The 15,665-nt window shown below is 30.5% G+C and overlaps 4 protein-coding genes across 14 annotated transcripts in view; 1 reads left to right on the top strand and 3 right to left on the bottom strand.

The window, feature by feature from the left end:
- The window catches only part of LOC100882988 (scavenger receptor class B member 1), a 51,802-nt gene extending 47,521 nt beyond the window's left edge, over nt 1-4,281 (top strand). For all 6 annotated transcript variants that reach the window (XM_012280709.2, XM_012280710.2, XM_076533069.1 and 3 more), the window contains 2 exons: nt 58-302; nt 2,024-4,281. In XM_012280709.2, the coding sequence (XP_012136099.2) occupies nt 58-302; nt 2,024-2,371 (593 nt within the window). In that variant the 3' untranslated portion in view covers nt 2,372-4,281. The remainder of the gene's footprint in view (nt 1-57; nt 303-2,023) is intronic.
- LOC100883096 (ATP-dependent DNA helicase Q5) lies at nt 1,647-8,833 on the bottom strand. Of its 4 annotated transcripts, XR_013038608.1 has the most exons (15): nt 8,587-8,832; nt 8,344-8,468; nt 8,094-8,258; nt 7,843-8,019; nt 7,606-7,785; nt 7,403-7,508; nt 7,210-7,321; nt 6,901-7,128; nt 6,633-6,821; nt 6,429-6,552; nt 6,098-6,370; nt 4,800-6,021; nt 4,621-4,716; nt 4,315-4,328; nt 1,647-2,210 (listed from the first exon to the last, which is right to left on the bottom strand). XR_013038608.1 is itself a non-coding variant. In XM_012280708.2 (14 exons), exons 1-13 carry the CDS (start codon nt 8,672-8,674, stop codon nt 4,667-4,669), a joined length of 3,039 nt encoding a protein of 1,012 aa, XP_012136098.2. In that variant the 5' UTR covers nt 8,675-8,832; the 3' UTR covers nt 1,647-2,210; nt 4,621-4,666. The 4 variants fall into 4 exon arrangements, 3 of the variants coding, with proteins under 3 accessions (XP_012136098.2, XP_076389157.1, XP_076389172.1); XM_012280708.2 differs by lacking the exon at nt 4,315-4,328; XM_076533042.1 differs by lacking the exons at nt 1,647-2,210; nt 4,315-4,328 and having other exon boundaries at nt 4,365-4,716; nt 8,587-8,831.
- A 97-nt stretch (nt 8,834-8,930) lies between these two features.
- Nucleotides 8,931-11,501, bottom strand: LOC100883207 (uncharacterized). 2 transcript variants are annotated; one of them, XM_076533106.1, is made up of 9 exons: nt 11,333-11,501; nt 11,100-11,256; nt 10,768-11,012; nt 10,484-10,710; nt 10,155-10,418; nt 9,901-10,092; nt 9,588-9,829; nt 9,205-9,519; nt 8,931-9,139 (listed from the first exon to the last, which is right to left on the bottom strand). In XM_076533106.1, exons 2-9 carry the CDS (start codon nt 11,180-11,182, stop codon nt 9,019-9,021), a joined length of 1,689 nt encoding a protein of 562 aa, XP_076389221.1. In that variant the 5' UTR covers nt 11,183-11,256; nt 11,333-11,501; the 3' UTR covers nt 8,931-9,018. The 2 variants fall into 2 exon arrangements, with proteins under 2 accessions (XP_076389221.1, XP_003701315.2); XM_003701267.3 differs by having other exon boundaries at nt 11,337-11,497.
- A 1,925-nt stretch (nt 11,502-13,426) lies between these two features.
- Nucleotides 13,427-15,665, bottom strand: part of LOC100883430 (uncharacterized) — a 30,009-nt gene continuing 27,770 nt past the window's right edge. For both annotated transcript variants that reach the window (XM_003701269.3, XM_012280715.2), the window contains exon 9: nt 13,427-14,752. In XM_003701269.3, the coding sequence (XP_003701317.1) occupies nt 14,554-14,752 (199 nt within the window). In that variant the 3' untranslated portion in view covers nt 13,427-14,553. The remainder of the gene's footprint in view (nt 14,753-15,665) is intronic.

The following is a 15,665-nucleotide window of genomic DNA, read 5'->3' as shown; positions in this document are numbered from 1 at the left end:
AAAAGAACTCAGAAAAATTTTATTTTCGGCTAATCATGTATTTTACAATATTCACAGGTTTTCCAATAGCTCTGTCGTATCCGCACTTTTACAAATCAGATCCAAGTATATTGGCTGCAGTGGAGGGTTTAACTCCAAACGCGGATCTTCATGAATCTTTCGCGTACATTCAACCACAATCAGGCCTTCCGCTAAAACTTGCTTTCCGTTTCCAAATCAACATGGCTCTGCAAAACATTGGACACATGGCCAGGGTGGAAAAGTTTGAAAACTTCGTTCTACCCCTACTGTGGTTCGAAATCGTGAGTATCAAAACTGGGTCTGTTTGATTGAGGCGCTCCGCGCCTAACAATGTTGAGCGAGCGAGTAAATTTCACGCTAAAGCAAAAATAGTCAACCGTGCCAGCCGGTTGAATTGGTTGAGTGGTGCAAGAGAAAAACGTGAACAAAAAAGTTGAAAAGTCAAGTACATAAGCGCGAGCAAATTCAATTTTGCATTAAAGTCTACGGGGATATGGTTTTTCGGTGATTATTCCTCCCTGGCATGCGGGGGCGGCGCGCAGAAGGAATATACACGATAATCAGTATGCAAAATCGTTAATTACTCATTTTCTGAGCACAGTCTATGAACTTTTATGGTTGAAGAATGTTCAGTGATTCCCTAGATACTTTCTCGTATCACATATGTTCAGATTTTTAATGAAATTAATTAGTTATTGACTAATAACATAAGGCCAGCCACGGTGACAAGGGGTATACACGAGGTTATTTTGAATAATTAATTACACGTTTTGTGGATATATTTAGTGCACTTTTATGATTGAAGAATGGTCAGCAATGCATTATTGTCATGGTTTGATCATAAAAGTTCATAAATAATGTCCGGGTAATGAGTGATTAATTATGTTGTGTCAGCATTCCGATATGTATATGAGCCGCCTATGTCAATTGTACTGCGTTTGCAAAGTGCGATACTTCGGCACTTTGGCGACGTAGTATGGTTCCTGAGGCATTTAGAAACAAATTTCTATTAGAGTTTGATGCGTTTTGATGCCTAATAAAGCCAGAAAATCAATTTTTGTCGAATTCGGTCAAAAACGGTACAGGTATCGCCATCTAGCCACGAGAGGCGGAACTACAAAAAAGTAAAATTTCTATTTTTTTCCGAAAATAGGCAATTTTACGTATTTCTGAGGGTCAGAAATTGTTCTGTGACCTCTCTAGAACCTATATAATGCCACAAGAACATCCTCAGAGTGCTAGAAAAGAAAATAAAAAAAATAGGTCAAACCATGGACTAAAAAATTCGCTCGCCTTCGGCTCGCTCGCTCAATTAATATGAAATAACTTTAATGTGTTTCAAATATCAGTAGCGCATCTTCGACATTGCATTGTCGACAATATAGGCATTTTTATATCAATGCATGATACCGATGTATCGGTAATTTAGATATTGTACAGATCGATGTTCGATAACATAAATATTTTCTATATCTATATATTGAAATTGTAGGTGACATTAGTGTTGATAATCAACCCCTTGATACACCTATTATTTTCTTCTTTAAATCGACTTCTATCTATCGACATCTTTATTTGAATATTTTGTACAATCCTTATATCTATGGGGACAAGAACAAAGTTCATAATCAAAAATATTAATTTTATTTATTTACGTTACATAAGCAACATACTTTTAGTTCAAATGCACAGCATAAATTTTATTTTGTGTCGGTAGCTCAAACTGATTGATGAAAAATCAATATGATTTCTTTTTCTATTGGACGTTGTCGTAAATCAGTGACCAGCACTAATATACAAGTTGTATCCTACTCTTTGACTGATAACTGAAAAGTTTCTGACTTTATAAATTTTAAAAATTGAAAATATAAATCGTAGAATTCTAAACATGAGGTCCGAGACCAACGATGCTGGCTATATTTATGTACAAAAATTAATGTTATTTCTTTAAATGTATTTTTAATTTACAAAAGGAATCTAATATCCAAAATGTTGTTTTCAGGGAATGTACGAGTTACCACAGTCGATGAATAATCGTTTCTGGATGTATTTAAACTTGTTACCGGTTCTTCAATACGTAGCGATTTATTCCCTGTTCATCGTGGGTTCTATACTTATAGTGATCAGTATCCACAAAATCCTTGTATTTCAAATGAAGGGATCGTCGACGCCCCAGCAATGGTTAGGCTCTGGAATACAGAATAATAAATTCTTCAACAATAACAGACGGATGTCGTGCAAAATCAAAGAAATGGACATCTACTACAGTTCGTTGCTTCAACCGAACGAGGCGAGTCCGATCTCTGAAGAATCGCCGCAATTACCATGTTCAAGAGAAGATATAGTGTGATTGATAATTTACGGATGTAATTCTTGAAAGAGGCTATTTCCCGCGTAAAATTCACTTATGCTCAAAACCCATTAAACATATCGGAATCAAAATTTAAGTATATTGAAATTTATGGTTACTCTTACTTTCAAATCGAATTTACATTAATAATAAAAATATAAATGTATGGGTTATTTAGTAAGGAATTATGAAATAGCTTTTTATTTAGCACAAACGCTAATATAAACGTGGTAATGGTATCATTTTTTCATATATTTCTATCAAAATTTAATTCTCGTTTGTTGGTACGAACGGTGCAAATTCAAAATATTTTTTTGAATATAATTCTTTTAATATGCAAATCATGACATGAGACAATAGCGGGTGAAATATCTTCTTTCATGTATATAAAATCTATTATTTAAAATTTCTTTGTTTATTAATGAAAATTAGTTAATTTTTAATGGAATTTGTATGCAAAATTGTTTCATGAAAAAACCGGTGCGATTGTTAGACAAAGAAGAAGAGATAGGTGCAATAATCGTTTACACCGATGGGATAATCGTGCAAATCTGATTCATCGCTGGTTTGCATGAAAATATATTCATAATCTTATATAAACGATTAAATGCATTAAGACTGATATTATAGACTGGTTGTAGTGATTAAGAGATTTGTACGGAATTATACCATAAAAGATACTTGAAAGGAGATGGGACAATGAAAATACATAACAAATTTGGAATTGCACCGTTTGTGCGATACGAGACCATGAAATTTAAACAAAATATATAACAAATACGTTCACATAACGAACAGGGAAAAGTGATACTTGAATAATAACTTTGAATCATTCTTGAAAGGGTTAATAAATAATTGCGTATCTTGTATAGATACTTTTGCTCCACATGAGCTGTAAAAAGTATTATTTTATATTGTATAAAAAAATTGTCGAAATACTTCAAAACTATATCTTACATAGTTTGCAAATATTTCAATAACAAACGTGAAATTATTCATTCAGTTGCAATTTAAATCATTAAATTGTAATCATAAGTAATCTCGTTTCAAAAAAAATAATTCCCCTAATAGTAGTACTTATGAATTCAATTTCAGTAAATATATTTGTACATAATTATTCTTATTTGTTATTACAAATTATGTAACTATAAAATTCATGAACACTTTTAGAGCAGAATATTGAATTGTAGAATACAACAATTATTACCATGTTTATAAAATATCAGAATATTATAGGGGAATAATAAGACTATTAAACTTTGTCAGCTTGAAAGAAATTGCTGCGATTGTAAATATTGTACATAGACTTTTAATTATGAATCGTTGATAGGTATTATTTGCATTGTTTATAAATTTTTAAAGTTTATACGTATAGTATAAAGTAATCTTAAATTCATAAATGCATTTACTGTGCTGCATATAAAATGGAAAAACAGTAAAGTTAGAAGCATTTTTTTCATCTGAAGTTGTATATGCTAAGTCAAAAATAGTAAGGTGTAATCTCGTAATTTATAAGTTATTTATAAGGTAATTAGGTTTAAAAAGTTATTCAACATCAATCTTGCCTCATCTACGTAATCAACTAATACTTGTGATCAGCTAAGGAAACAGTATTATTATAATATGAAACTAGACATGTTCCTATCAATTATATTCTCATATTAATTATAATAGAATAAAACAATTGTTGCTTAACCACTTTGTACACATAATAATTTCTGTTTCCTTTAGTTGTAAATTTCATGTTGTTTATGAGAAAAATTTTGTTCAATGAAATGTTCAACCATGTAATAACTGTTACATTCTTCATGCAAATATTGTAATTCTTGCCAGTAAAATTGTAATAAGTATTTATAAAAATTGCTCAATAAATAATGTTTCTAACAAAATTATATTCCATTAGATATTAATCCTGTAGTTTTTGTAATTTATACAATACTCACCAATCCTCCTTCCACTTTAATAATAAAGAACAATCACAATACATCGGATATTAATTATATATAAGTAGTTTATACATATATAAATTTCATAATTACAATAGGAACCAATTCTTAAATATATATAAATAACAAAATATGGTATATAAATAAAAGTATAATTAAAAAGTAAAATTCCTATTAAAATTAAACCACAATGATAAATAAATGGCAGTGTTTTATACATAGATAATAATTCTAAGATTTATGAAACAAAGAGGGTAATTAAATTATTATTTCATTTTTGTACGGGTTTATATATACAAATACCTTTTGATTGCTGTTATATGTATAACAAACATTTTTTATAAAGTCGCTAGTTCTGCGCCATGTATTTTACAACAAATTTTCGTATTCCTTCTTTATCTGCAAATAATTAATTTTTATTTATTTATTATTAAACTACAATGGTGAATAAATATAGTGAAGCGATTTATAAAAATCTTTACCGAATATTTTTTTAGCCAGTATTTTGTAATGCATTTCTCTGCAAGTTTTTGAAAATGTTGTTCTATCGGGAATACGCTTGGATGGATAGTATTTCATTAAATGTGTTTTCAAAATTTCTGCAGTCTTAAATTGCGTAGCTTTATCTGCGGGTACAAGTACTTTCTTATTGCTTTCATGTTTTGATCGGCGTGTTTTATCCTGTTTTGTTTCTAAATGTTGAACCACTGTATACCCCTCTTTTGATATTTCTTCTTCCACTGTTTTTATCATCGATAATACTTCTTCACATTGAACATCATTAATGTCATCCTTTCTGGTTTCACTTTCTATCTTTTTATTAATAGACATTTCGTTCACATTAACTTCGCTATTATGATCGATAGTTCTTTCAGTATCAACTGCAAGTACCTTTTCTTCACTGAATTTTAATTTTTTATTGGGTTCGGCATTCGTATTGTCTTTAAACAAATTGATATTTTTACGTTTGTTTTTAGTTTGACTGTTTACTGTTGCATCCTTAGTTATAACTGTACTATCGATACTTTTATTATCTTCCGAAAGTGACTCATTAGCAACATGTTCAATCGTCCTTTTAGGATTTGAATTTGCAGCTTGTAAAATTTGATCATAAACCGTTTTACTCGCAGATGTTTTCTTCTTCTCTGAATCTTTTTTTACTGACTTTTTCGAAGATTTGCGTGACTTCTTATCTTCAGTTTTTGATATTTTATTCTCTTCGTGAATTTTTCGGGCACACGTGAATCCGCTTAATTGCTGAAGTTCATTACTTTTATCTTCTGTTAACGTCATATTTTTTTCACTATCCACTTTAGCAGGTGAATCACTGTCTTTAGTTTCCGTCCCTAACACGTTAATATCTTTACTGTCATTTGTCAAAATACTCGAATCAAACAAATATTTTTTTTTATTGTTAGCTGTACTTGCCATTAACCTTCTATCATTTCTAAGTTCTAAAGCAGTCTTAAAGGTAGAACATGAAATATCTCTGTTTGTATTTGATTTTTTAAAAGAAGTACCAATATCTTTATCATAAAACTTATTTATCGCATTATCGTTCCCTGTATCTTGTTCGAAACTATCGTTACTATCGTTACTCTCTTCCTGTTTATTTTCACCGGTAGTGCAATTATTTGAATTCACATTATCACTCAAACACTCATGAAGCGTATTAGTGCTAGTACATTTTCGTACAGAGGAAATCTATTTTCATGGACAAAATAAACACTCGGTTAAAACTGTTGCATCTTATACGCGAATAAAACACTACATTACGTACCAATTTAGACATATCAAATTTATATTTGTTTGCAACTTTAGTATTGCATAACACTTTATACTCAAGATCTTGTGCTACATTGTGCAGACGTTTCTCTTGAAAGGGTCCCAATACGTCGGGAACCATTTTTTCATAATTATCTTTCAATGCTGAATTTAACTGATTGTAAAAATGTTCTCGCACTTGAACAGCTAAACCCTTTATTTTTATGTCAGTACTTTCAGCTGCGCGCACATGAGATTGTTTAGCATCTTCGCGATTTTGTTTTTTTAACTAGAATGGTGCGATGATAAAAAAAATAGTTTAAATCTCTAAATATATGTATGCATACCTCGTCCATTTTATTGTTGCTTCTTCGAATAGAAAACTGTTTATCAATTAACTCTTTAGCTTCCCGTTTGCTTTCAGCAATGAGCCTCTCTCTTGAACCTGATTCTTCTTTGTATTCCTCGTCACTACATATTTAAGTAATCATTTACAGTAGCCACATCTTAACCAAAAGCATATAAACTTGAAGCAACAATAAGTTACTTACACACAGTCATACTTTGCTAATCCAAAACCATCAAAATTACTACTAGATTTTTGGGATGTCCGAGTTTGGGACATTTCGAACTGTGATATCCTTGATTGAACAAGATCTTTGTTTTTGCACACATCGCATCTATCTTTACATGGCGGTGGTCCATCCCCAAAATATTTAGAAAATACGCCGTGCCGACATCTATACAATATTATATGTATAAAATTAATCGCTGAATACAATATTAAGAAAAACACGGAAAAGAGCTTGAGATTCCTACTTTGCTTCAAGACAATATGCCACAGTTTTCTCAAAATTTTTCCATCGTAATTTTACAAGTTCCGAATTTTTCTTGGTAATTTCTTCTTTGATCAGAAATGCAATGGGCTTATATTCTTCGTTACTAAAATAAATTCTACAAAATGCTGGTTTACCATCTCTGCCTGCTCGACCCGATTCTTGATAGTATGCTGCTATATTTTGAGGAACTGTCCAATGTACTACAAATCTGTACAAGATTAATATTGCACATTGCTTATTTGAATAATGAAAATCGCAGTATATATTTTTATCAAGTAATATAATGTACCTAACAGATCCCTTATCTACACCCATTCCAAAACTGCAGGTTGCTGCAATAACAGGTACTTCACCAGATGTCCATTTGTTTTGAACTTCATTACGTTCTTGATTTTTCAAACCTACAAACATGACTGTTTACCCCACTATATCCTTAAAAGTTATAAATTTCACACAAGCTCGAAATAATACTAAGGTATAACCTGCATGATATGCTAGAGTAGATATTCCCGACTTAGATAATTTATTTGCAATTATTTCAGTCGTTTCCTTTTTTCTACAATAAATAATGCCACAACTCTTTTGTACCTAAAATAGTTTTTACAGTGACTTTTTATAGAAGTGAAAAATTTTTAATTTATAAAAGCATAAGAAATAAATATTTAGATTGCAAACAATAACTTACTTTTGGAACAGATTCATCTTGAGAACCAAGAGCTTCTATTATAAAATTTGTTAAGTGTTCAAAAGGCTTATCTAATATTTCTATAAACCATACATCATAGTAAAGATTAGGTCGAAATACAGGTACTGAGAATATTGAGGGATTTTTCATGTTTAAAGACTGCATAATATCATCTTTTACCTGCAATAATATATTTTATTACAAAAAGCATTAAGTATGGATTTATGAAATATCTACCTCCTTTGCAGCAGTTGCTGTTAATGCAATTATAGGAATATTAGGACATAATTTCTTAAATATTCCTAACTGTCTATAGCTAGGTCTAAAATCATGACCCCACTGACTTAGACAATGTGCTTCATCAATTACAAAATAAGATAATGTTTTTGCTTTCTTTAGTTTTATTATTATATCCTGCAAAAAAATAATTTCAATAATTATTAAAGCATGTCCTATTATTTTAATATCAATGTCAGTTAAAAATATACCTGAAAATGTGGTTGTACTCCCATTTCTGGAGTAACATATAATAATTTTATTTTTGGAGTATCAGACATTAAATCTTTAATTATTGCATTTCTTTCTTTTGTGGTTGTATTTGAATTCAATGATCTTGCATTTATCTTTGTACTAACTAAAAAATCTATTTGATTCTGTAATAATAAATCAGTAGTGCATTAGTTATTTAACTTAATTTTCTATAACTATATTTCATAGAAGTATCGATCACTCATATACCTTCATTAAAGCTAACAGCGGTGAGAAAACAATTGTAACTTTATTTTCTTTCATTATAGCTGGCAACTGAAAGCAAAGTGATTTTCCAGATCCAGTTGGCATACAAACAAACACATCTTGTTTTCCTAAAAATATATTAAATGTTGATTTGTTTGTTTGTATAGGTACTATCAAAATCTACTACATGTTTACAAACAAATTAATTTTCATGCTGATTATTATAAAAATATGTTAATAGTCAACCTTTGTAAATAGCAGTTGTTGCTTGTTTTTGAATATCACTTTTAAAATCATCATAACCAAACACAGACTTCAAAACAGTCGACAACATTTTAGGGTAAAATAAATTGTTTTATTATAAATATTTAAAGTACAATTATAATAGCATTATTGAAATTAACTTCTAGTTCCCTTTTTTATTACAAATTACTTTTTACCCACGTTGTTTATAATATGCTTCATTTCGCGAAAAAGCATAGACGAGTTTTGGTATATTCAGCGCATGCTTCGATTGGTTCCATTTCGTTTTGTAACTAAGGGTAACGCATCATGCAAGAGCTCTTTCAATAATTCAATTTTACAAAATGTGAACTTTGTACTAAACTTTAATTTATTAAAAAATTATAAATTTGATATACAAATTTTTAATATACAAAATGGAAATGATATAGTACATTATGTAGGACATTGTAACATGTATAATACTAAATCATAACGTTTTATCCACTGAGAAAAAGTTGCATCATCTACTGTTTTGTCAACAATTTCCATTACTTTTTCAATTGTTTGATTTCTCCTGGAAATATTAAAATAAGAATTAGTCAAATTTTACATAAAAAATATGTTTATTTCAGTACATACCAGGCATTCATTATCTCATTGAACTCCTCAATTTCTGCTTTTGTTTTTGTGTTATATACTTTTGATAAGTTCAATAATTCAACTGTATTGTAATTATTTTCTCTATTTATTAATGTTGGTAACTGTAATGGCTCTGGTTCCTCCTCAATTTCTAAGTTCTCAAATCTTCCATATATTAACATTGAAACTAAATTCTTATAACAATCTAGTAATGTATAAATTGGAATTTGAAGTGTTGGAAAATGAGTCATAATATTTGAAAGTTGAGGAGTGGTAACTGAAATAGAAGCTTCACTTAAGCAACTTTTTGTATATCTGAAACATTTATAAATTATGTATCTTGCACATTTTAATGAACGTTTTAAATGTAAAACTAGACTGACCTATAAATCCCAACATCTCCTTTCAACATAACTTTTCTTAATGCATTTAGATCGAAGCCTTCATGAAATATGTCTAATTCAGTAGTTAAATCATTATCTAACACTGAAAGATCATAATCGTTATTCCGTATTGCTACTATTTTTTCTAATTCTAAGTTTATTTTTTTATTTACATTCATAAGAAATGTCGGTGCAGATTTCAAAAGACTTAACGATTGTTGTATTTCTTGCACACATTCCATCTAGAATTAGGTTAAAATAAATATATAATCATATAACTTAAAATTGCAATAATTTATATATATGAACATACTCTTTCTTCATTAACATTTTGTATTTCCGAAGTAATTTCAGATATCTCAGCTTTAAGTATATCACTTCTACATAGACTTCCGCGAATTTTGTTAATTTCTTCATGTAAAGTTTTTTCTTCACTTTCTAATTTACAGACTTCCAATGCTAATGCTAACCATTCACTAATGTCCTCAGAACTATTTGAAGCCATCTAAAATCAAAAACAAATTTAACTTACAATTACTTACACAATTTAATAAGTATGTAATATACCTCAAACTTTTCTATAAATTCTAAAACATTTTGCTGATGTTCTTTTGCTTCAGCATTATATAGTAATTGTTTTGAAACCATAGAAATATGCTGTCCATGTACTTTAGCGATACCAATATTTATATCTTTTTTATTTGTATCTATAGGCTTTGTAGATGTATACTGAATTAACAAATCCACATCTTGTGTCAAATTTTCATACAAGTGATGCCACAATGTTGGCACTTCAATATGATCAAGATTACTTGACACTGTATTCCACACCTGAAAATACACTTTCAGTAATGTTAAATAGTTATTATTACTATGCCTGGAATATAAATTCATACTTCTTTTTTGCCTGCTCCAGCCCAAAGACTTGTTACTACATCAAAAACTTCCATCAATACTTTAGGATCTAAATCTTTACCAGTACTTGGCATTAAATGTTGGCAAACTAATTTCATATCATTACAATCACGAAGCTGCGTAGCAGTTTGATCATGCTTCAACTTAAATAGATCTTTTTTCGCTCTTGCTTCTGCACGTTTGGATCTAATATCTTGCAACTTTTTAGCTAAATAAAAATAGTCCTTTAAGTACATACGTCATATTTTTTATAACAAAAATGTACCTTTTTGTCTAACTTTAAAATCCAGTTGTTCATACTCCTCTTCTAATTTAGTTATTTGATTTTGTAAATTCTTTCTATCAGATTTTATCTGAGATATTTTTTTTATACATTCAATAATCTTATCAGGTGTTCCATGTTTTAAATGATGTAGAAGAATATTTTTATGTATCGTCTTTGCTTCATCAGCAGGATAGATAACTTCAGATAACTCATCCCAAACAAAAGCAGCAAGTCCTGTGTATAAACTATATGGACAATATGCAATAATAATTTACATTTAATTATATTTGGAATATAATATATAAACATTGATAGATAAACATTATACAGACGCCTTTTTAACTGAATTATTGCATATTGCTGGCGGACACCCCAATTTACGAGTCCATGCAAATACATCTGATGATTTCTCCATTATAATAAGAATTATATTTTTTTATAAAATATACAATAAATGTATTATGATAAAATAAAAACACTTGTGCAAAACTAAAAATATAAAATGAATCAAATTTTATATAAATAATAATTTAATAGGAAAAAATAAAAACAGAAGAGAAAGTACAAACTGTTTATGCTCCAAATAAATTTCTATTTTCTTTGAGTCATACAAAATACAATTATTTACATTTTGCTAAACGATTCAAGTTATTCAAACTGTTGACACACTCAAGTACCACCAGATATCGCTGTTATCGCAGTAGTAAGTTGTACCAACCTGATAGGGATATTTATTTCTATAACTACATGCGTTGGCAAAGAGTAGATATAACAAGAGTATATTCTTTTCTTTTTCAACTTTACAACGTTTTAAAATTGATGCAAATACTTCAAAAGACAATATCAGCAATATACAGAAAATTTATTGTAAATATTCTCCAAATTATTAGAGATTGACATGAAATAATAATTTTAAATGAATGCATGCTTCAGAAAGCAAGCTGGTTCATTTTGTAACAAAGAATGAATTAGTCCATTGAAAAGTAATTAATAAAAATAGTTGAAACTGTTTTGAAAACATCACTTATATGTTTTCTAAAATATATGTTTATGCGCACTTTCTTTGAAACTATTACTATCGCCATCAAGCAGCGAGCGGCGATATAAATAAAATACAAAACCGCATTATTCCTTATAATTAAAAACTTTCACGCTTATCTCGATCGAATAAAACATCCCAAAATCTCAGTGGAACTGAATAGAAACCATTATAATGCGATAGAAACGAAAATAAGAAAATTCTATCTCATGAACCATAAAATATCATTTAACGATAGAAAGCGCGAATTAGTGAAAGTAGATTTCAAATCTCATCCTAAGAAATATGTATCGATTGTGTGGAAAACAGCAGTGATTTTACATTCTCTAGATTTGAAACGAATTTAGAACACGTCTGTTTAATCCACGCGCGTTTAATGCACGATTTCTAGAACCATGAGTTGTGCATTTAGCGAATGTTCCAAAAAAAGATATTAAAAGAATGTTGAAATAAGCAATAAATTTTGAATAATAAATGAACTTATAAGTTGAATGAAAATTGTTGGCTTGATGTTTTAGAGATCATGAACTAAAAAATGTTTAGAGATATCGATTATCCGGTCACACCTTGTGGAGGTGACTTATCCCCAAATCACAACCACCCTTCAATTAGCTCATCGAGTTCCGTTAACCAGATAAATGAGTTGACTCTACTTAGAGTCTACTTAGTAGGCTCGTATAAAAGAAGATACATAAGACCACATCTACCTCCTAATATATGAGTTCTTTACTATGATACAACACAGAACTTACTCACAGACCAAACTTTTTGAGATTAACTGAAAACTCCTTACATTCCAAAGTAGCATCCATGTTATTTAAGATTTAGATAAAGAAGAAAAAAGGAAGAAAATTAGAAGAATTTTCTATGCAAGGTTGAACAGCATTTTTCAAGTAACACCTTCCTAAAGAATGTACCAAAAACATTTCACGATTTAAATGCCATAAATTACAAATCGAAAGTCGAGAAGTATCATGCAACAATGAATGGACATAAATGATGCTTTGAAACATTGTTCGTGTATTTAATTGCAGGCTGTCACACAGAAAATTCTCATTTGTAATTTGGCCTCGATGAAATACTTGGTATGACAAAACGAACAATACACGTTCGTCTTTACGTGACAAGGCATATTCATGAATGACTGGTATGCAGTACATCCTGACCGCCGTGGTAGCAAACTTCTACTGATAATTTCATCTTCTGAACGAGCAGAGATTTAATTAGAGAATAGCGGCATCCATAATATTTCGAAACGGTTTATTTTGTCTGCAAAACGGCCGAGTCACGTGAGTTGCATCTCGTTGCTGCGTTCGTTCACTTCTAAATTAGTTAACGTCTGTTCAGTGAATGGAGAAATAGCTTACGCTCTGTAAAAGACGATTAATTAGTCCGAGTGATTGATTATCTAATATTTAATCGTTAGTGTAAGGAAAAGTTGACCGATATCTACGTTCGGAAAAACATGTCTGAAAATAATTCATTACACCTCGAAAATTGGTGAATTTGTAACTTTGTATTTTGGAATTTAAAAATTAAAAAAATGAAAAAATTTAAATGTGTCTATACTCCTAAATAAAGTCTTGAAAGGTTCAGGTAAAATAAACATCGCTATAGAAATTATATTTTTATGTCAAATTTTTAATGTATTTGAAGGACACGTAGCTGTGACTCGCTGAACATGGAATGTTTCGAGTTATTACAAAAATGTATCAATGATAGGAGAAACTGTACGTTTTATTTCGAGTTCCTATCATTTTTCCTAATATCGAAAATCTTATAAAAAATATAAAATTTTATTCGTTAATACTCGTAGTTGGACGGTGTCAGTTGCGCGTGTAAGTACATGGATTTCGATGAGTCGATTACGAGTAATGATTTCCCATTCAATGATTTTTATATACAAAAGTTTTCATCTAATTTCGCTTAATCAAGTACAATATTGCGCAACGTTATTAGTGCTAAGTACCTACGTTTATGACTATTATATGATACATATCTATACGATCTAGTTGAAGAACCTTGTCTCGAGCTTAGACTAACAATAAATGAAACCTCGGCATAACATAATCAAAGTTCGTACGAAATTTGGCCGTTTTATTGTCTTTATGCTATAGATTTGTCTCACTGCAGGAAAGAATACGGATGCTTGAATTAGTACAAAAATACTCTAACAAGAATTATGATTCTTTTTACGCACGTAATATATTAGTAGTAACTATGGAGGACGTATCAAGCTACGTGGATTAATCCTTAACGCGAAATGAACAAAGTCATTATTCTTCATTAATACTTTGACTGCCTCAGTGAAAATAGTTACAAAATTATTAACAACTTAATATGAGTCTAGTTTCTACATTTGATGCTTATCAGTCAGATATTAATAATGTTCATACTGTAAATCGCCATGTCAGTTTTCAAGAACCAAGTAGCGAAATTGTATAATCGGATTAAACGAGCAGTGTAACAAGTATTTAAGTTGAAAGTGATAAAACAGTCGACGCGTTAAAAACGTTTAAATGTGTTAATGAAATGCCTATAGTCGTGCTTCAGTTTCGAGTCAAGGATCAATTTATATTCTCTACTGACACTGGTACTCGTGTAGCTTGTCCTGTGTGAGCAATGATTCCATCGAATCGAAGTACCCGTTACACGTGATTGAAATTATTACAATAGTAAAAAGTTCGTGTTCGGAACATTAATCGACAAAACAGTTCAATTGTATCATCGTTCAGCAATTCAAGATACTATTTCCCGGAATAATGAGAGCCAATGTTTGACGGTGGCCCTCGATGATGATGATGATGCTTCTGTCCTGGACCAGAATATCGGCTACCAGGTCTCGAATGAACTATGGCGTAGTGATCGCTATTCGTCGAGATCGACCTCGTGGAATTCATCGTCGATCCTCCGGAAGCGTATCCTTGCTTTCCGTTTAAGGAATACCTGAACAGACAATGATTCATTTAGTTGCCACTAAAAAGCTTTACCTTAACAACGATTCATTGCATACAATGAACCGATGCAATAACAATGCTTAGAATATTAATATTAAACAGGGAACTCGGGTAAAAAATTAAATCTTCTACAATTTGCATTGTATTCACTGTGCAGGTTGATAAATTGAATTTCAAGATTATTCGCGTAGAAAAACTTGTTGAGGGATGAAAGTACGGATTTCTGAAAAAGCTACGTCATAAATCAATATCCACAGCACGAAGAAATTGATATAAAGTACACTCTGCTACAACGTAGGATACTTTAGATAAGAGACGTATATGGACTTTACAATTTTTCCATAAATTTTTATATTTCTATATTTCTTAAGTTTAAAATTTTTGAATTCTTAGGTTTTTAAATTTTTATACTTTTAAATTTACGTGTTATTGAATGCTTAAATGTCAACATTTCTACGTCCCCAAATCCCTAGATGTCCATATTCCTACGACTCCAAATCCCTAAAATTCAAAAATCCGCGTCCACAAAAGAGATCCTCAAATTCTTAAATTTCTAAATTCTCAAATTTCCAGGTTTCCAAATTTCTAGACCATCAAAACCCTAAATTCGTATATGCCTAAATCCCTAAATTCCTATGTCCCTAAATTGATAATTCATCCCTGAAGTCTCTTTCCATAGGGTTGCTTCCCCGAAAGGAGTCAGATTTGTCATTGACTGTACACGCTCCTATCGTCGAGTTTAAACAGTTTTTTACTAGCAGTCGAAGCAGAAAACTCCTGCGATTATATCATGGCAATATTGATAAATATTTCATCGTGGACAAAAATCATTGATGCGAGGCCGCAATTATATTAATGGACGATTGGTATCTTCATGGACGTCGTGCCTCGACAGCACTTAA

The sequence above is a fragment of the Megachile rotundata genome, chromosome 1 (genome assembly GCF_050947335.1).
Source record: "Megachile rotundata isolate GNS110a chromosome 1, iyMegRotu1, whole genome shotgun sequence".
NCBI classification, from domain to species: domain Eukaryota; kingdom Metazoa; phylum Arthropoda; class Insecta; order Hymenoptera; family Megachilidae; genus Megachile; species Megachile rotundata.
Note: the sequence above shows the minus strand (reverse complement) of the source record. Positions and strands in the feature narration are given on the sequence as shown.